Source organism: Marmota monax, unplaced genomic scaffold (assembly GCF_021218885.2).
Source record: "Marmota monax isolate L192 unplaced genomic scaffold, Marmota_monax_Labrador192_F-V1.1 WCK01_AAM20220418_F8-fsc00086, whole genome shotgun sequence".
In the NCBI taxonomy this organism is placed as follows: domain Eukaryota; kingdom Metazoa; phylum Chordata; class Mammalia; order Rodentia; family Sciuridae; genus Marmota; species Marmota monax.
In genome coordinates, this window is record NW_026693086.1 from 6,927,469 (window position 1) to 6,949,210 (window position 21,742).

A 21,742-nucleotide genomic window follows, 5' to 3' on the forward strand; every position below is an offset into this window, starting at 1 on the left:
TGTTCCCAGTCTGTTTTCCTTTCTGAAACTTTGTCAAATTATAGTAGCACAGAGCTATCAGAGTTTTTGTGTCATTTTCAAACAAAGCAAAATGACCTCTGATGTAAAGCTACAAAGATTTCTTAAAACAACTGCAACATGATGCGTTCCCATCCACAATCAGACAATGTTATCAACTACAGAAAAGACAGCAGAGTTACAGTGACATAAATCAAAGTTGCTTTTATAGCAAAAGTGGGACAAGTCACATAATTTCCAAGATGCTTATAAAAACAACAGTGAAGTTAATGCCTACATTGGATTATTGCTTTTGGCTGCAAGTAACAGGAGAAAAAAATGCATAAGAACATATAAAGGGCCTTTCCTTAACAAGAGGTCAAGGTGCAGGTTGTTTAATTCATTGGTTTGACAATGACATTAAGATGCAGATTCTGACAGGTGTGGTTAGTCCTAGCTACTAGGGAGTCTGAGGCTGGAGAGTTGCTTGAGTTCAGGAGTTTGGCACCAGCTGGGGTAACACAGGGAAACCCTGTCTCAATTTAAAAAAAAATACATATTCTATCCAATTTTCCATCAGCCATCCAACCTGCCTAATGGGAGACAATATTTGCAATTAGTGTGGCTTTTGTCCTTACCATTCTCTTTTGGTTTCAAGAGGGATGCCATAACTCTGGGCATTATATTCTCAGATACTTTCAGATAACTCAGATAGGAAAGAGGGAGAGTTTCTACCCACATATCTCTTTATCAAGGAGGTACTTTTAAAAATATATTCTCATGTTTCCCTCCTCCAGGATTGATTCCACTTCCTCACTGTATGAGAACATGATTTTCTGCTTTTTGTAGGCCTAATAATAAGAGGAAGCTCTGCCAGCCAGGAGGAATTGCTGAGGTGAGGCTGGTGGTTGTTGAATAGATTTCCCACAGTGTCTGGCAAATACTTTGCTTGAAGAATAAGCTATGGGCAAAAATTCTTCAGCAAAGAAGAGCTTGGGCATTGTGTGATGTTAGGATTGGCTATTGAAATTTCTTAAATTTCTTAATTTAAAATTCATTTAAATTAAAATGAAATTATGTTACATACTTTTTCCTGATTTGAAGTTGTTATTTACTCATTAGGAAAACAAATAACAAATGATACATCATTGGGCATAATCAAATGTGACCTAAGACAGGATTAAGGTCCATTTACCACTATCCCTAAATCCAGAACTTAACTCTCCCTTTTAGAAAGCTCATTGACTTAGTACCTGATGAAGGTCTGAATATAATATGAGAAACTTCTCTATGACTGAGGGATTCATGTTTATCAGAAACTCCAGAGCTATCATACACAGCTGTCAACACATGGCACCATTCCTGGTGACCTATGATTGATTGCAAGTTAGGATTTTCATGTTTAGTCAAAGAATAAGTGAGTAACCGGACAACCTGCCGAATGGGAGACAATATTTGCAAATTATTCATCTGACAAAATATTAATATACAGAATATATATGGAATGCAATAGCAAAAACCTCACAATATGATTAGGAAGTGGGTAAATGATCTGAAGAGATATTTGTCCAGCAAATATATGGAAAATGCTCAATATCACTAATTATTAGGGAAATGCAAATCACAATCACAATGGTATATCTTCTTACTCTAGTTACAGTGGATAATTATTTAAAAAAACCCAAAGCTAACAAATGTTGGCAAGGATTTAGAGAAAGGGGAACCCTTGTTTACTGTTGGTGGGAATGTAAATCAGTACAGCTACATTGAAAATAATATGGGTGTTCCTTAAAAAATTAACAAGAGAACCATAAGATGTAGCAGCCCTGCTACTAGGTAAATATCCAGAGAAAATAAAATAATTATACCTGCATTCCCATGTTCATTGCAGCACCATTTATAATAGCCAGAATATGGAATCATCTAAAGTATCCATTGACAAAGGAATTAAAATAGAAAGTGTGCTTTATATACACAATGGAATGTTTATTTGGTCATAAAAATGAAATCCTGTCATTTGTCACAATGTGGATGGAAGTGGACATCAGATTAAAAATAATAAGCTGGGCATAGAAAGACAAATACTGCACTCTCATTCATTTATGGAAGCTAAAAATAATTGATCATGTAAAAATATAAGTGGTCATTATTGTGAATTGAGCTGCAATAAACATTGAAGTGACCATGTCATGGTAGTATGCTGACTTTAAGTCCTTTGGGTATAGACCAAGGAGTGGGATAACTGGATCAAATGGTAGTTTCATTCCAAGTTTTCTAAGGAATATTAATACTGCTTTCCATAGTGGTTGTATCAGTTTGCAGTCCCAACAGCAATGTATGAGAATACCTTTCTCCCCACATCCTTGCCAACATTTATTGTTACTTGTATTCTTTATAATTGCCATTCTGACTGGAGGGAGATGGAATTTCAGTGTAGTTTTAATTTGACTTCTTTAATTGTTAGAGATGTTGAATATTGTTTCATATATTTTTTAACCATTTGTATTTCTTCTGCTATGGAACCAATCTCAGTGTCCTTCAACAGATGAATGATAAAGAAAATGTAATATATATATATATATTTTATATATATATATATATATATATATATATATATATATATATTTATATATATATATATATATATATATATATATATATATATATATATATATATATATATATATACAATGAAATATTACTCAGTTATAAAGAAGAATGAAATTATGGCATTTGATGGTAAATGGATGGAACTGGAGAATATCATGAAATATTAATTTCATGTAAGTGAAATAGCCAATCCCCAAAAACCAAAGGCCAAATGTTTTCTCTGATAAGTGGATGCGGATCCATAGTGGAGCAGCGTAGGGGGAGGGTGGGGAGGAATGAAGAAACTTTGGATTGTGTAGAGGGGAGTGAGTGGAGGGGTGGGGTGGTAGGCATGGGTAGGATGGTGGAGTGAGACAGCCATTGTTACCCTATGTACATGTATGATTGCACTATTGGTGTGACTCTTCACTGTGGACAGCCAGAAGAATGGGAAGTTGTGCTCTATTTGCATACAACATGTAGAAATGCATTCTGCTGCCATGTGTGACTGATTGGAACAAAAAAAAAAGAAGGAAGACCAGTAGAATAGAAGAAGGGGAACAGGGAGAGGGAGGAGAGGGAAAGGGGAGGGACTTGGGAATTAAATTGATCAAATTATACTATTTTATTGTGTGAATGTATGAATATATTATAACAAATAAAAGGAAATTTTTTAAAAGAATAGGATCCTAATTAGAATAAGTTATACTCAATGGATGTATAATATGCCAAAATATATTCTACTGTCATGTATAACTAAAAATAACAAATAAAAAGTAGTGGTCATTAGAAATGGAGAAAGGAAGGGGTAAAATGGGATAGAGAGGAATTAGAGAAGTACCAAAACACAGTTAGTTAGACAGAAGGAATTAATTCTGGTGTCCTATGGCAGAATAGGGTAACTATAGCCTGAAAGAAGACTCCATAGGTTCCCAACACATAGAAATGAACAGTATCTGATGGGATGGAAATGCTAATTTCCCTGATTTACATATTTTAAACCTGTACAAGCTATTGGACTGTACCCCATAAATGTGTGTGTGTGTGTGTATTTTGGTGCCAACGATTGAACCCAAGAGCATTTAATCACTGAGCCACATCCCCAGCCCTTTTTTTGTATTTTATTTAGAGAAAAGTCTTACTAAATTACTTAGGGATTCACTAAGTTGCTGAGGCTGGCTTTGAACTAATAATCCTCCTGCCTCAGTCTCCCGTGCCACTGTGGTTACAGGTGTGCATCATCCCATCTGGCAATATGTATAATTACTATGTGTCAATTAAAAAACAAACAAGAACAAACAAAAAGACAAGAGGAAAGAAGCAAAACAAAGCACTGAAAGTGTCACTTAAGCTGTGAGGACCTGTAACTCAGGCTCTCCATTACTGGGGCAGGCCTGGGTCATTCTGGTAAAAAGTTATGAAAAACAAATATACTTCCTCACACTGATTTAAGATTATGAGATATGTGGTTTGATTATTTTTTAGAAATAACTTTTAAAAAGTTATTGACAATTGGTGGTTCTTGTAGTTATAGAGATCCTGGGAAATCCTCTGAGGATGCCCTGAGCTTGGGAAACATCACCACAGCTTTGGGAGCCTTGGCAGCTCTGAAACTGGGCCTGGAAGGAAGATGTCTTCATGGCAGTGCATGGTGTTTATAAGTTTGAATCTTATTGCATTCTGCCCTTATTGTTCTCTAAAAATGAGTGGGAAAACAAATAACTTTTGCTGAGACAAGTGATAATAAAATTGAGGCAAAGTTGGAAGCTTTAGCAATTGTTGAAATCAGCAAAACTTTGGCCTCAAGCACAATTTGTGAAAGGAAGTCCAAAATTAATGATTATGTATGAAACGTGATACCATTCAAGATTGTGTCTGAAAGATAAGATGTGAAGAAAATGGAGGAAACGAAAAGACCTTTAAATTTTTGCATTAAACAGAATCATCAAAAAAGTTATTTTGTGGTTCCAAATACAGAGAGAAGTTCACAAACTCACTGAACAGACGACAAGGTGCTGCAGGTCGCTCAGTACGAGAGGGAGAAAGCTGCCTTTCAACCTGGCTTGACAGCCTTTGCAAGGAAGTAAGTAAATCAGCCTCAAAGTCAGTAATCACCGTCCTTGGCCTAGTGTCCTCCAAGGGCACTGTCCATATGTCAGAATTATTTTTTTTCTGTCCATTAAGCATTAGCTTGAGTAAATTTAAGTAATTTTTTTTTGTTTAGAAAAGTTTTATATTGTTTATTCTTGAAAATCTACGTTTTAAATGTTTTAAATAACTGTCACTTATAACACAAAATAATTTATGCCATAGGTGGAGATTCTGTCGTGTGTGCTCGAGCGCGTGTGTCTATGTATAAACAAATAAATTAATAAATCTTTTGTGCTGGGGATTGTACCCAGGGTCTGTCATATTTTAATCTTTAGTGTGTTTCTGAGCTTTTTTTTTTTCCAAGTTGGTGCATTGTTTTTCAAGACGGCATATTTGTGCATGCACATAATATAGTTTGATCAATTTCAATCCCCATTACCTCCACTTGCCTACCCCTTCTCCCTTCCTCTGGTCCCCTTACTTTGCTGGACTGGTCTCCTTTCTATTTTCACAAGATCTCTAGTTTCCACATATGTGAGAAAACATATGACTCTTGACCTGAATCTGGCTTATTTTTCTTAATATGGTACTCTCCTCTTTCAACCATTTTCATGCAAATGACATAATTTTGTTCCTCTTTGTGGTTGAATAAAGCTCTAGTTTGTATATATACCACATTTTCTCTACCCATTTATCAGTTTAAAAACACTTAGGCACTTTCCAGACTTGGCTATTATGAATTGTGCCATTATAAACCTGTGTGTGCATGTATGCTGACCTTAATTCTGTGGTTAAATACTGAGGAATGGTATCATGGTCATAAGGTGGTTTCTGTGTCTGATCTTTTGAGGAGCCTCCACTGGTCTCCACAGTGGCTGAAACAATTTATCATCCTACCAACAGTATATTAGTGTTTCTTTCCCCCCATAGCCTCACCAGCATTAACTGTTGTCTTCTTGATGATTGCCATTCTAACTGGAGTGATTCACATTTTTTAAAAAATATTTTTTTAGTTGTAGTTGGACTCAATACCTTTATTTTATTTATTTATTTTTATGTGGTGCTGAGGATCGAACCTAGTGCCTCGCATATGCTAGGTGAGCACTTTACTGCTGAGCCACAACCCCAGCCTCATGATTCTCATTTCTAACTGGAGTTTTGATTTTTCTGATGGGTTGAGATGTTGAACATTTTTTTCCATATAATTATTGGCTATTTATACTTATTCTTTTGAGAAGTATCTGTTTAGTTCATTTGCCCATTTATTGAATGAATTTTTTTTTTGGTGTTGAGTTTTTTGAGTTTTTTACATATTCTAGCTAGTAATCCTCTGTCACAAGAGTAGCTGTCAAAGATTTTCTCTCATTCCTTAGGTTCTCTCTTTGCACTGTTGTTTCCTTTGCTGTGCAAAAGTTTTTAAGTTTGACACCATCCCATTTATCAATTCTTGGTATTATTTTCTGGGTCATATGTTCCTGGGCTTTCCTACATAGGATGCTTTTTTCATGTTTTTGAGAAACATTTACTTATTTATGCTTAATTGCAGAATATTTTGAGTAGGCATAAAATCATACAGAATAAATAACAACCACTCATTTATCTACTTGTCAAGCTCCTCCCCAATTAAGCAAATATTAAAATATGAAGTGTTGAATGATAAGTTTAAGAAATGTTAAATAGTCCCTATCCCAACAGAGTCAATAGCTCTTCTTCATAGATTAATTTTTGCCTGGTGTTCATTATGCAATCTTCTGTCTTTCATTTAAGATGAAACTGAGTTCATTTATGTGGTTGCCTACTTCTCTAGTCTGTTTCTACTACTGCTGAGTCCACTGTATGAAGTTATATAACATTTTGGTCATCCATCCTCCTCTTGTGGGGGCCTGCTTTTTAACCAACACCTTGACCTAGGGGAGGCTACCTCCACCTCCCCAAGCCCTTGACACTCTGGGGTGGTACCCCACACTTCATGCTCCCATCGCTGTGTTGGGGCCTCTACTGCTACCTATCCAGCTTCCTTCCCTTCTACTTATGTGCAGCCCCAGGAAGCCCCAGAGAGCTAGGGGAGGGTGGTCTTCTGAAAGAAAGAAGTCAGAGCCCTGTAGGTGGTGGTGGTGGGGAGAGTAAGAGGCATTTTTTTTTCCCAGATTGTCTTTGGCCTCTGCCCCAGGTCTGTTCTATGATTAACCAAGATCCTCTTCCCCACTTGCTCCTCCTCCCACCCCTTTGAGGGCCTGAGTCATTATTTTAACAACCCCCCAGGAGGCTGAACCCCTTCAGTGCTCTGTTGTCCTGCACTTCACTTCCCAGTCAATGTGCTGTTCAGTGATGGTTTTCAGAGTTTTGCTTCTCCTGAGTGGTGAGTTTGGGGCTTTCAGGACTGGGGAGAAACTCTGTGGAGCTGTATGTGTCTCCTGTAGGACGGGTTGGGGGCTGGCGTACAGTTCTTACAGTTCACATGAGTTGCGAAGGGAATGGTGTTGGGAGGAGAGATTGCTTGGAATTTGGAGAAATATGACCTGAATGAAGGTGAGGGGAAATGGGCTTATGAGTTATGCTCAGTGGAGAATGAACATCTCTCCAGTTAGCCGTATTTTCCAAGGCCTTTCTGCTCCCCATTTGTGGAGGCCCTGGTGTGGGTGGTGTGTAAGGAAGAGAAGTCTGCCCTAGCATAGTTCTGGGAGAGAAAGGCCATAGAAACCACCAGGGAGGTGGTCAGGATACTATCTCTCTGGGCCTGATTTTCCCCCAAGTCCTGATTTCAGACATGCTATCCTGTTGAGAATATAGTACGCAATTTGACAACTGTCAGGACCATATTCATATGTCATTTAAAAATGAGATCTCACACAAAAACTCAAGATTTCCATCTTCTCTTTAGAAATTGAAAGGCCTGGCAGTTCTTGTAACTAGATCCTGGTAATGGCTGCCCCCCCTTAGAAAAGGCACAAGCTCTAAAGGATCATTATTCCCTTGTGCTCACTTCTACCCCACTTCACTTACTGAAGTTACCTGCCTAATCCATGAGGCACTCGACTCTGTGCCTCTTGATATCTTCCCACTTGTTACATATTAAGAACTTCTTTCAGGCTCAGAAACAGAATAACTGAGGAAGGAAGGTATGGAATGTGAGGCTTCTTTGCCTGTGGCCACAGTAGTGTCCTGACTCCCTAAACATTTGGTCTCTTCCCAGAATCCCAGCGTTCAGGTATCTCTCTGTCACCACCTCGCCAGACACTTATCCCTCTAAGAATTCCCCTATTCTTGGGATTGGAGTTGACTCCTCAATCCAGAGACAAATGGAAATTCTAGAAAAATGGGAAAGAAAGATGGCTGCTTGGGAGTAAGAAAAAACCTATTGATCTAGGGGTCACCTCCTGATGCTTTGGAGCTTAGCCACCAGCAAAGGGATTGTGACCAGTTGAGGATTGGGAGAGCAGGTTGGGATCCTGGCTATGCCAGTGACTTGTGCTATAGAATCAGTGAACAAATAGGAATTGGACAGCTGTGAAAGGCACTATGCCAAACACTGAAAAACAAGAAAAAAAATCTTTTCCTCATGTGGCACTGAGAGAGGGGACACGAGAAACACACAATTACAAATAATTAATCACAAACTTCTAAGTCTGTTCCCCATCTGGTTCTTGGGGTCTCTGTGTAATGAGAAGATAGAACAGGATAGTCTTTATGGAGGGTGCCCATATGCCTTGGAGAAGTCCCTGTCACATTGTTAATGGTGTCCCTTTTACTCTCAGAAGGTCCCATTTTAGACAATAAATTTTATGGGCACCTTATTTTTAAGGGACATTCGTGATCTAACATACCAGGAAGCAATTGGCAATTTCAGATCCTGGATACCCTTTGAAGTAACTTTGAGGGAGTATTTCCTCAGATTGTTGTCCTTTGCTTCGAGGTTTGATCATTTTTGAGGTAGGGAGAGGGTTGGGAACCACGCAGATGGCAAATCAGTAGGCACAGTAGAAGGAGTGGCTTGGTCCTCCTGGGCAGGTGAGAACCAAGTTGGAGTGGGGTGGGATATCAAGAGTTCAGGAAGACAGAGAGGATGAGGCTTTTAGAATCACCTCCAAGTCCCTACTCCGTGTATTCCTCAGTCCTGGCTTCTTATCATGGATTCAACTTGTATGTGGAGAAGCCCACAGTCTTCAGCGAGAATGCAACTGGCTTTGGGCAGACCGTGGTGCAGTTTGGTGGATCTCGGTAAGCCCTGCTCACTTCCCCACTGCCATTCCATTGGGTCCTGTAGGAAGATGGCTGCCCGTGGCATCCTAAGAGTTGTCCTGGAGGAAGGGTGGCCTGGGTGAGGAGTCTTCCCATGTCTCTTCTGAGGCCTCTGACACCACCATATGTATTATCACAATCCCAGGAAGGGCCACAAAACCTTAGGAAAGATCCATCCTTGAGAGGAAAGCCTTGAACCTGCTGTCCAGATAGGGCAGCTTCTTGGCGGGCAAACTGTGTAGTTGCACAATGCCCATACTCATTAAACTGGGAGTTTGATGATCTGCTCTCAGGCTCTTGAAATTCTTAATGACTTTATTTTTGTAGATATATATTTTCTAAGTAAAGTCTGATGGGAGGGTGGAGATGTGTTAGGGGTTTAGGGTCCTCACCTTATGAGCAGCCCACCTTCCACCACCTCCTTGGAAGGAATTTCAGCTGCCTGCTCCCTTACCCCTGTCCAGTGACTGCTGGTGCCCTCCTCCCCTGGCACGAGCTGGACAAGGTCAGAATTGGGTGCCTTTGCCTGGTAAATATCCTGGAGCTTGAGGGAGTGTGACACTAAATAAAAAATAGAGTGTACCAGAGAGGGAGGGAGGAAGAAAAGGGTGTGGGGGGGAGAGAAACAGAAAAATGGACAAAGCTCTTCTCAACCCCAAGAGGCTCCACATTTTCATCTTGCATTGGGACCCATAAATTATGTACTATCCCTGCCCCCCAGGAGTTTCCATTCTCTTGTTCCAAAGATGGGGACCCAAGGAGTTCAAGTCACCATGTGATGCAGGTGTGACAAAAGCATGGGAAGGCCAAGAGGGGAGAGAGCAAACCCAGGAGGGGAATTCCAGGAGGCCCACAGAGGAGGTGGTGTTGGCTGAGAGCCAGAGAGGACAGGTTTTTGATTGAGTTTCAGAGGTCACTGGGTTCTAAATGAACATCCCTCCCGCTTCCTCACCCAGCCACAAGGCTGGGGAGATAGAAGCAAGTTTCAGGTGCTAGGTACAAGGATTTTATTTATCTAGATATCTATCTATCTTAGAGATGTGATGCATACACCAAAGTCCATAAATCTGAAGGTTCCAATTCAATGATATTTTTGGGGGGGAGATACTGGGGATTGAACTCAGGGGTACTTGACCACTAAACTACATCCCCAGCCCCATTTTGTATTTTATTTAGAGACAGGGTCTAACTGAGTTGCTTAGTACCTTGCGGTTGCTGAGGCAGGCTTTGAACTTGTGATTCTCCTGCCTTAGCCTCCCGAGCCACTGGGATTACCGGCATGCTCCACCATGCCTGGCCCCAACTCAATGATATTTTTATGCTTGTATATACTTGGGTAATTACCACTTAGATCTGGCCTTCCCCCGGTCCTGCCCCTCCTAACCACTCAACAAATGTAATCACTGCTCCAGCTTTCATCACCATTAAATTGTTTTCAGACCCTATTAATAAAAAGGGATTACAACACTGATTATTATTTACCAATATTAATTACCAATATTATTATTTACCAAACAATATCAATAAACATTAAATAGTTGGTGATATTCTAATTACTACAAAGTTATTGTTCTTCCTGGCTTCTGTTGAATTATAATCCAAATATTTAAAAAATTGAGTGCACCTGTAAGGAATGGGTTGGATAAAGAAAATACTTGCAGGTTGACAGTTTAGACTAATGCCTGTTCTGCATTTATGCCAGCAGCTTCGGATCCAAAGCTGCTACTCCTCTGGCCATCTGTTAGGTTTTCATCTGAAAAGTTTTAGATATTCAATGAGTCATGATGCAAAGGAATTGTGGCTTTCTGTGAAGAAACAGCTCTCCTAAAGGAACCCTAAAACTGTCCATTTAACTAAGCCTTGCTCAGCTAATTAAAATACCCCAGTATTTTGTCTAGTTTTCTCCTCTGGGTGGGGAAGTTGTTGGTAGTGATGTTTCCAAAATTTAAAAAAATTTTCTTAGGGAATTTTGCAAATAAAATATTTGCATGAATATGATAATAGATGTGGATATGGATTCTGATATAGCTCCTATAAATTGTGCACCCAATCTAAATTGTTTACATTGTGTTTAAATTAGTTCAATTGTTTGAAAAATCAACTTTTTTTTTTTAAAACGTGTGGCTTCATGAAATTGTTCCATTTAACTTGAGGTGATTATTTTGGGGGTGGTTCAAAATGATAGCATCTCAGGAACACAATGTACTTACCAGTATTTGGGAAATGTCAGTTTTATTTTCAGATAGTTTTTCAAGGGGCAGGTGGGGGGCAGGTAGGTAAATGTTGTAAAAGTCCAAAACATTTATATATCCAAAATACATAAATATTTTTATGTGTGCATACTGAAAATCAAACAAAAACCCCAGCATGGTCCTTAGCATTTGTAGTTAAACTCAGGCCCTGATTTTTGAACTGCCGCTCAAGAAGCAAATACCAAGAACTTCCCTCACAAAGTCTCACTTCCTCTTTGCAATATATTTCCTTGCTTCCAATCTGCCATTCTCACACCTCCTTCTACTCTTTTATGGTTATACCTCTAGGCTTGTGGTAGGAGCCCCCCTGGAGGTGGTGGCGGTTAACCAAACAGGACAGTTATACGACTGTACGTTTGTCAACGGCACATGCCAACCCATCTCATTACACAGTGAGTGATGACCCTGATATCGGGACCCTCCACTCTCCTAGGCCCAAGCATCCCCCCTCAGCAGCTTCCAGCCCAGGCTCTCCCCCTAAATGAAGGTATGCTGTTGAGTGTAACCATGTGTATCTGTCCTCTCAGTCGCACCAGAGGCTGTGAACATGTCCTTGGGCCTCTCCCTGGCAGCCTCCAGTAATGGCTCCTGGCTGCTGGTGAGTTGCTCTGGGTCACAGGAGGGTTACGAAGGGAGAAGCAGGGGCTGGGGGAGGCTGGGGCAGAGAGGAGGGGAGAAGGAGGGGGACTGGAGGCCTGCTACTCACAGGTCTCTATCTCCAGGCCTGTGGCCCAACTGTGCACAGAGCTTGTGGGGAGAACATGTATGCAAAAGGCTCCTGCCTCCTTTTGGGCTCCCATATGCAGATCATCCGGACAGTCCCAGTTGCCCTGCCAGGTAGGTCTCTTGGAGACAGGGATTCTCTGAAGACATGCTGGCATTGAGGAGTGGGTGGAGCATGAAGCCTTCTTAGCCCTCTGTGCCCATGTTCCTCTCCTGGAGGACTGTGTGTGGCTAAGCAGAGGCTCAGCAGGTCCAAGACGGTGGGAGGCCTCAGCTGGTAGAGGGGGAAAAGGTCTAATGAAGGGAGAGAAGCCCATGCATTGACTGTGGGAGGTCTGAGGGTCTTACAGTTGCCGACAGGTGAATGGACACTTCTTGGATTTCAGATAAAAGGCCTTAGATGGTAAAAACATGCAGTAAGGATGAGAAATCCATGAAGAGGCAGTTCTGGATGGTTCCCTGCTGTACTGCCAGGATTCTCCAAAGGAACTCTTCCCCTGTAAGGGGAGCAAATGTCAGAGTTTTGAGAAGTGTGATGGACAATTTTATCAGTGTCAATGTCTTCCACAGAGTGGGACCTTGGCCATGACAGCAGCATCTCTCTGAGAGTCAGTCTGCATAATGGTGGTAACCAAGTTTAAATTTTCCACGTCCATGTGCAACAGTTTAATTTCTTTGCTTCAGTTTCCTCACTGGTAAAATGATGCTTAATAATCATGGCGATTGTAGGGATAAGGTCATGGCTCAGTGGTAGAGCACTTGCCTAGCATGCATGAGGCACTGGGTTCAATCCTCAGCACCACATAAATAAATAAATAAATAAATATTAAAATATAATAATCATGTTGATTATAAAGATTAAAGGATTTAATGTATATAAGGTACCTAGATCCCTGCCTGGCACATAATAAATATGTAATAGCTCTTATGATCATCTTCAAGCTGAGGACTCTTAGGACTAAGAGGAGGATACAGATAAACTTCCTCATCTGTGATACAATTAGGAATTCCAGCGGCTACTCAGGATGCTGACTGAGAACAATGCTTTAGATTAGAGAAGACACAAAGCCAGGCATGGTTTTGTGGTGGGCTTTTCACCAAAAATTAAGCAACAGAAGAAATATACTGAAACCAAATTGTGAGAAAAAAAAATCTATACAGGAGTCAGAATGGAAGAGGGTTGTCCAGGGGCCTTGGGGAGGGGGACCATGTCCAGTCTGAGATGTCTGTGAAGCCAGGGATAGGTCATGTGGCATTTAAACATGAGGAAATAGCTGTCTTTTCACAGATGTTTCTGGAACTCCTAGTGTGAGATACCTAATGAAAATGAACATAGGATCAGAAACCTGGCACAGCAAGGCAGGTTTGGGTAGAGATGGAAAGGTTCACTGAGGTCCACTGAGTACCACCAGAGTACCAGGAAGTCCATGGTGCCTGATAGACATCATCTTATTACATCCTTACAAGATCCCTGGGTGGTAGACTGGATGATTCCCATTTAACAGGTAAAAACACAGATTCAGAGAGATGAGTTCCCACCAGTAGAAAGAGGCAGAGCTCAGAGCTTGAGCCAACATTGCTGACTGCCTTAGACCTTTTTCAAAAGGTGCTCAGCTCCATCCAACCAGCTGTTGGAAGCCCTGTGGATACAGTAGGAGGAGCAGGAAACAGGAGAGATATTGTGATTAAAGCTTGCTGGTTTGATAAAGGACAAGGGTGATGATTGCAAGGTATGGGTGAAGGAGGGGGTCACCTGAGGGATTCTCAGTTTGCTGTGTGGATGATTAGATTTTCTAGTCATCAAAGAAGCAGGAAGGGAAGTGATCTTCCACTTCTCTTCAGCATCCTTAAAGCAACAGGCAGTGGAGCAGGTGGGGTAGGGGCAGGGCGGGGAGAGAAGAAAAGACTGTTTTACAGTAGAGGGCAGGAGGCAGTTACTGCTGCTCTGTGGTACAGGCTTCACACCTCAGTGCTGTGATAGCCCACTCTTCTAACACCCCAATAGAGACACAGGATGTGGGTGTTGGTGGAGGCACCAACTGGGTCTTACACACAGGACATGAACCCCTGCATGAGTGCAGGGCAATCTAAGATGTCTTATTTGTTTCTCTGCGTGTGGCATGTCTTTCCCGTTATAGTGTGAACTCCACTAGAGCATAGATGATGCCTTTTAAACTAGGATCTCAAGGTCAGATTTCCCCAGAAATAGACTCCTAAGTTTCATTTGGGAATGTTCTGGAGCAATACCTGTGAAAGGACTGGGTTGAGACAGGATGGAGAGCGATGCAATTCTAACAGAGGCCTTAGCCCACTCCTGGAGAGCATGGATGTGGGTTGCCCCCAGTGTAGGAAGGTGTAATCCCAGGCAAGGCCATTCCCTTCTGCTCAGGTGATTCCTGGGAAGGACCTCAGCTGAGAGAATTGGCAGCCCCGTAGCTAGAAAGGAGTGCTTCAGTCTTGAAGTGGGGTGGGCCTGGGTGGCACACAGCAGGATCCACCATAAGTGTATCCAACAGGCCTTGAAAATGCCCAGCACACAGTGATGACAGTAATAACAGCAACACTTACAGAGGGCCAGACCCTATCTTAAGCACTTTATATACATAGTAATTAGTTTTATTCTTGCAGTTATCACATGTGATAGGCACTATTTACAGACAGGAAAATTGGAAGCCCAGAGAGATGAACCAATTTGCCTGAATCACCTACTAATAAGCAGGAGAGCAGGGATGCAGGGCCAGGCAGGTGCCCTGGCTCCAGAATGTGTACTTTGAACCACTTTGATAAACTGCCTCCCCATGTTCTCTAATGACATCCCTAGAGCATGTGTTTACTGACTGAATGAATGTGGAGCTCTGTCCTCTCTACCTCCTCTTTTCCAGGTCATGTGGAAGGAGGGGAGCAACAGGGGCTCCATTGAGGGGAGAAGAAACTGGAGTAACAGATTGGGGTCTTTTCGGAGGAGGGGTTGGAAACTGGGTGGGAATGCCATGCCCAGCCTCCTGACTCTGTTGAGTGGGAAGGGATTCTGGGCCCCAGGAGATTAAGGGGCTTGCACAAGCATCTTTGATTCCTCTTCCCTCTCTGCAGAGTGTCCAAATCAAGAGATGGACATTGTCTTCCTAATTGACGGCTCTGGTAGCATTCATGAAAGTGACTTTAACCAGATGAAGGACTTTGTCAGAGCTGTGATGGACCAGTTTCAGGGCACCAACACTCTGGTAAATACTGGGCACTGAGACCTGATTAGGGGAGCAAGACAGACCTGGGAAGTGGGCCTGGCATCACTGGGGGTGGGATGGCTCATGGAGCTGTGTCATGATGAGGCTAGGGCCAGGGTCAAGGTCCCAGTGCAGGGCCAATTTGAGTCTGACCAATGGCATTTAATATGTATCTGTATACCACATGTTGTTTAAAAACTACAAGAATGAGATCCTAACTAGAATAAGACATACTCCATACATGTATAATATGTCAAAATATACTCTACTGTCAGGTGTATCTAAAAAGAACAAATTTTTTTAAAAGAAAAAAAAATCATTGAAAGGAAGCTGGGTACAGTGGTGCATGTCTGAAATCCCAGTGATTTGAGATGCTGAGACAGGAGGATCACAAGTTCTAGGCCAAACTTGGCAACTTAGAAAGACCCTTAACAATTTAGTGAGACTCTGTCTCAAAAATAAAAAATGAAAACCAACTGGGGATATAGTCTAGCAGTAAAGTACCTCTCGGCTCAATTCCTAGTATCAACAAACAAACAAAAACCCAAGGAAAAAAAAACATTTAAAGAACATAAAAATAATAATTTTGAGCTGTGCATGGTGGCATGTGTCTATAATCCCAGCTACTCAGGAGGCTAAGGTAGGAGGATGGCAAGTTTGAGGCCAGCCTGGTCAATTTAGCAAGGACCTGTTTCAAACTAAACTTGAAAAATGGCTGGAAATGTAGCTCAGAGGTAGAGTGATCACCTAGCATGTGAGAAGCCCTCAGTTCAATCCCTGGTACTGTAAAAATAAAGGAAATAAAATAAAACAAAAATAATTCTGCTGTGAAGTTTGGCTGAAGGTAACTCAGCCAAGTGAGTGGTACTTTCTTCATTATGTTTTATGTGTAACTCATGACTTCTTTATTACTTTCTAGTAACTAATTTGTATGTAAATACAAATTCTTAGAAAGAGAGGAAATATCTAAATTGATTTCACGTGTTATACATTTTTTAATGTAAGTTTAACAAATATTATCTTTGGCATGGCTATTCTTTGTAAATCATGAAAAAAGCATTATTTAATTTTGATTTTCCCAGTTTTCTTTTTGTGTCTTTAGAGCAATTGTCCCCCTACCCTGTGTTTCATTACATTATTGGTAGGGCCTAAAATATATGGGAACGATTTGTAAATCCAAAGTTTTTCTGAGATAAAAAGTCATTCACTAAAAATAACACCAAGGGTAACCCACAACAAGCTCTGATCCCTGGGCCCTCTGCCTTGGTCTTTGCAGTTTTCTCTGATGCAGTACTCAAACCTCATGGAGACTCACTTCACCTTCACCGAATTCCAGAATGGTTTGAGCCCTCGGAGCCTGGTGGATCCCATCATCCAAAAGAAAGGCCTGACGTTCACGGCGACGGGAATCCAGAAAGTGGTGTAAGCAACCCCCCCTGCTGTCCCTGGATGTAGCTGCCATATCACTTCCTAATGCTGGGTCAGCACAGCTCACCTCAGGCTGTGGGAAGCTCTGAAGAAAGAGGTTAAAGGAGAGTGTGGGGGCTGTAGCAGAGTCCTCCCTAGAGTGCCCCTGGCCCCTCAGTGCTAGGTTTCCCCGATATGGGACTAGATTTCTCTATAGCTGAGTTTCCCCTTTGTCTGGTTTTGGAGATGCTGAACTCTGGCAGCCCACCTGGGGCATCCAGGGGCATGGGCTTTGATTCAGATACATCTGGATTCCCTTGCTTGCTACTTGTCTGATTTGGGAGTCATTGACTCTAACTACCAATAAAATGTTAAAAAAGGGTAAACTTGTTGAGGGCTGAAATCAAGTCAAGATGGTTCCTGGCACTTTGCCAGGAGGAGTGGTCTGTGAAGCAACGCCAGCGAGCCATTAAGATGATGAGGATTCCTTATTGGTTGACTGCTATATCTAGTTTATGTTAATTGAGTTAAGCTGTGTGTAGTTAGTTAAGTATATATACCTCTGCTGTCCGGCAGAGAAGCGGCTCCTGCTATCTCGGGTGCCCGCTACTTTGAGTTCTCGCTCAGTTCCTGCTGAGTTCACTCGCAATAAAGTAGTTCCCGATTCAACCTTCAAGTTGCTTGTCACCTCTCGGTTATTTAACCCAGCCGGACTACGGCATAAACTCACAACTAGTCTGCAAGAATTAAATGAGATCCTAATGTTAGGGTCTTGGTCCTGGGTATACAAGGAGGTGCTAAATAAATGGCTGAGGTTTTTAATCCAGAGAATGGCACCGCTCCTCTTTACCTAACAGGCAGTGACAAGTGTCTTTTTTTGTATCTTTCTTCCCACTAACCTCCTTCCATCTCCTCTCTTCTCATCCATGCATGCCCTGTGTTAACAGGACACTTATTCTGTACCTGCCCACAGAGGAGTCAGGTGGTCCATGTTGAAAATGACTTAAAAGGTGGAGCTAGAAAGAAGAGGATGTGGTTCTTGTGGGAAGGAGCTGGTCTGAATGTTCTGAGTCCTTGGTTTCCTGCACACCTCTGAGTGCTGTGCTGGGTTTGGTGCTGGAATGTGGTGGGAATCATCCCAAATAAGATATGCTGCAGGCAAATGTAACCTCCTTGCTTATGGGTGGTTCTTCTGCCTTGGACACTGACCCTTTGGAACTGGACAACCAAGAGGCAAACTTCTGTGAATTTAAAGTCACACAGGAATAGTCCCCTCCCTGAGTTCCTTCCTTAACACTCAAAGTTCTTCCAGTGGTGGGGCCTGGGAGGAAAGGTAAAAGAGGCAGAGGTGACATGGTTCTAACCAAGTCCAGCCCTCTTCCCCATGTCCCAGAGTGCACTACATTTCCTAGCAGTTTCTCTGCTCCCCAGAGCCAAATCCATCTCAGAGCTGGATCAGCTACTGCTGGGTCCTCCCTGATATTAACTGTTTTTTTTTTTTTTTAAATGAGCAATAGATTATTTTTTATATTTCTCATGATATAGTTCCTATTCATAATTTACATTTTAAGTCAAAGGCTTTTTAATATAGGATGTGTGCCCATTCTAGAAAACTATAAATATGGTAGAAATAAAAAAATATAATTGTGTCACCAAAGACATCTAAAGTCAAAGTTTGGTCTATTTCTTTTTGATATTGTTTCGGGTCATAGCTGTGTATTATATTAACAACTTTATATTACCACTACTGTAATTAATGCTACCACCATATTTACCATCCACCATTTACTGAAAGAAACATTATATTGTTACCAGTCACACTACATATAAACCTGACAGTTTCATATTTTTTAAAAATACCATTTACAAATAATAAAATGGAAATTCAGAAAAGTAAAACAAGTTTTATAGGTGATGGGCTACAGTTGTAACTTCAAAGTCTTTTTAAAAAACATTTTTTATTTTTTGGTACCAGGGATTAACTCAAGGGCACTTGACCATTGAGCCACATCCTCAGCCCTATTTTGTATTTTATTTAGACAGGGTCTCGCTGAGTTGCTTAGTGCCTTATAGTTGCTGAGGCTGGCTTTGAGCTTGTGATCCTCCTGCCTCAGCCTCCCGAGCCACTGGGATTACAGGTGTGCACCACCGTGCCCGCTAAACACATTTTATTACATAAAATTTATCCTAAAAACTCTTCTGTATTCTGCTTTTTCTTAAAAATGCTTAATATCCCCCATATAATCTCCATCAATACTCTTTATAAACAGAATTTTTCATTTCTACTTTTAATTTTTTATCTTTTAAAATGTTCTTATGACTGTGACATAGTTATACGTAACAGTGGGGTTCATTTTGATATAATCACACATGCATGCAATATGATTTGCTACATTGCAGTTCCCAGGTCTTCCTCTTTCCCTCCCTTCCTCCTTCTCCCTGTTCTCCTTCTTCTACTCGACTGCAATTCTTTCTATTCACTTACTGTTTTATTAATTGATGCTTTGTATATATGCATAAAGGTAGAATTCACTATGGTATATTCATATGTGTACATAGTATAATTTGATTAATTTCATTTTGCAGTTCCCCCTTCTCCCATCCCTCCTCCCTGTCCTTCAATCCCTTTCCTCTACCGAATCACTCACTTTTCCCTTATTTTGTCTAACTTCTGCATATGAAAGAAAATATTAATGCTTGACTTTCTGAGACTGGTTTATTTCACTTAGTAAGATGTTCTCCTGTTCCATCCATTTACCAGCAAATGCCCTAATTTCATTCTTCTTTATGGCTGAGTTAAACTCCATTGTATATAAATGCCATTTTTTTTAATGCATTCCCCTGTTGAAGGGCACCCGGGCTGGTTCATCACTTGGCTATTGCGAACTGCACTGCTGTAAACATTGATGTGCCTGTGTCACTATAGTATGATGATTTTAGTTTTTTTGGATAAATACCAAGGAGTAAGCTTCATTACAAAAAAGACAAAATGAGGATAAGATTAAGAAAATTTTTTAAAGAATTTTTATCCACAGTCTCTCTAGTTGACCACCTTATAGTTTTTTTTTTTTAATTTTTATTTCATTTTTTTTTAGCAATGAGAGGGATAAATAAATCCCACCTGCCTGGCAAAGGGTAATTTCCATCCTTGTCTTTATTCAGAATTTTTCTATTTAGTTCCAATAAGGGAAGAAACTATTTTCTTTTTCTTTTTTTTTTTTTTTAGTTGTTGATGGACCTTTATTTCATTTACTTATTTATATGTAGTCCTGAGAATCGAACCCAGTGTCTCACACTCTTGTAAAGGCTGACCTCCTTTATAAAGCAAGCGCTTTACCACTGAGCCACAACCCCAGCCCCAGAAACTATTTTCATCTTGTTTTTAAAAAAATCCAGGTCATATAACCGGTTTCACATTTTATCACAGTTTTCATTTGAAAAGGATGTTTATCTTTCAAAAAAGGAACTAGGTCATGATCTCCTAAATCCTTTCCCTAATGTTGGGCATTTAGATGGTTTCCAGTATTACAATTAGCATGTGTTTATTGTTTAGCCTGTGTGTGCATGTGCGTGTGGGTGTGTTCGTTCTGAGTTTATAAAGCTATATGAACATATATGTACATTTTTAACATTTTTATAGCTATTATCTAACTAATGGTTACCTGTAGGCCATTCACTGTTATAAAGGCTGACCTCCTTTATACTTCCAAAAAACCTGACACTATTTCCTTCAGTTATCTACTGTTGCTTAACAATACATTAACAAATATAGTGGCTTCAGTAACAACCCTTTTATGATTTTTCACAATCCCAGGGATGAGGCTGGCTGCCTCCTCTGCTGCTCTTGTTTAGGGTCTCTTGTGGGGCTGTGGTCAGATGTCTGGGACTGGGCTCTTGAGAGCTTCCTTCATATGTCTGGTGCCTAGGAAGGATTGGTGGGACAGTTGGGTTCAGTTGGGGCAAGTGGGTCCCTTCTGTGGTCTCCTTCCTTGTGACCACTCCATAAGGTACCTCCAAAAGGGTAGCCAGACTTCTCTCACTGTGGCTCAGGACTCCCCAAAGTGCAAAAGCAAAAGATATGAAGGATTTTTAGGCTCACCAATGTCATAGTGTTACTCTTACTGCATGCTACTATTGAAAGTGAGTCACAAGCCAGGCCAGGTTCACTGTGGGAGGAGAACCAGCTGTGGTTCTGTACTCTCATCTGGTACAGAAAGAAGCAGAGGTTCACAGGTTCAATAATTTACTCAAAACATGTCTGATTCCAGAGCTTCCACTTTGAACCATACTGCCTGCTGGGACTGAAGTTCAGTAATAGAATTTTAAGAAAAAAATTATATGAGTACTCTTATTATTGGGCTTACTAATTATTGCCAGTATTTTTTTTTTAAAAAAAAGACTGAATCATTTCCTTAACATGCCTGATGGAGTCTGGCATGTCCTGGGGTCAGGACTCCCTAGTTTTTCCAGATGAGCTTCTTGTGCTAATGATATCTTTTCATAATCAATCATATCTCAGTAGAGTCATTTCCCTTTCCTTCCTGACAGGAGAGAGCTATTTCATAGCAAGAATGGGGCCCGAAAACGTGCCAAGAAGATCCTCATTGTCATCACAGATGGGCAGAAGTATAGAGACCCCCTGGAATACCATGATGTCATTCCCCAGGCAGAGAAAGCTGGCATTATCCGCTATGCCATTGGGGTATGGCCTCTTCTACATTGCTCCCTCAGACTCAGCCTAGTAAAGGCCAGTGGGTTCCTCCTCCTCAGCTACCTCTCTGCTGCAGGTGGGAGATGCTTTCCAGGAGCCCAGTGCCAGACAAGAACTGAGCACCATTGGCTCAGTACCCCCTCAGGAACATGTGTTTGAGGTGGACAACTTTGCAGCACTCAGCAGCATCCAGAAGCAGCTTCAGGAGAAGATCTTTGCAGTAGAAGGTACTTGAGCATTGGAGTTGAAGGGGTTCCCCACCCAGTTGTCCCTTGTAGTCTTGACAGTGCATTCCTGTTTACAACTAACCCCAAATTAATCCCTAGAACCTGAGTCACAAGCCTATGATCTCTTCCTTCTGCTTTGAAGCTTCATGATCTCATGGCTTTGAAGAACCTGTTTCCCTACAGGAACCCAATCGAGGACAAGTAGCTCCTTTCAGCATGAGATGTCACAAGAAGGCTTCAGTTCAGTGCTCACAATGGTGGGTACAGTGTGTACTTGATAAACAG

General features: G+C 41.2%; 1 protein-coding gene across 5 annotated transcripts in view; it reads left to right on the top strand.

Annotated features, from left to right (window-relative positions):
- The first annotated feature begins 6,918 nt into the window (after positions 1 to 6,918).
- The window catches only part of Itgad (integrin subunit alpha D), a 31,361-nt gene continuing 16,537 nt past the window's right edge, over positions 6,919 to 21,742 (top strand). For 3 of the 5 annotated variants that reach the window (XM_046454436.2, XM_046454434.2, XM_046454435.2), the window contains exons 1-10: positions 6,919 to 7,036; positions 8,790 to 8,895; positions 11,457 to 11,560; positions 11,696 to 11,766; positions 11,891 to 12,005; positions 14,982 to 15,112; positions 16,389 to 16,534; positions 21,068 to 21,221; positions 21,307 to 21,457; positions 21,641 to 21,714. In XM_046454436.2, the coding sequence (XP_046310392.1) occupies positions 6,991 to 7,036; positions 8,790 to 8,895; positions 11,457 to 11,560; positions 11,696 to 11,766; positions 11,891 to 12,005; positions 14,982 to 15,112; positions 16,389 to 16,534; positions 21,068 to 21,221; positions 21,307 to 21,457; positions 21,641 to 21,714 (1,098 nt within the window). In that variant the 5' untranslated portion in view covers positions 6,919 to 6,990. The remainder of the gene's footprint in view (positions 7,037 to 8,789; positions 8,896 to 11,456; positions 11,561 to 11,695; positions 11,767 to 11,890; positions 12,006 to 14,981; positions 15,113 to 16,388; positions 16,535 to 21,067; positions 21,222 to 21,306; positions 21,458 to 21,640; positions 21,715 to 21,742) is intronic. The other 2 variants (XM_046454433.2, XM_046454438.2) reach the window with 2 other exon arrangements.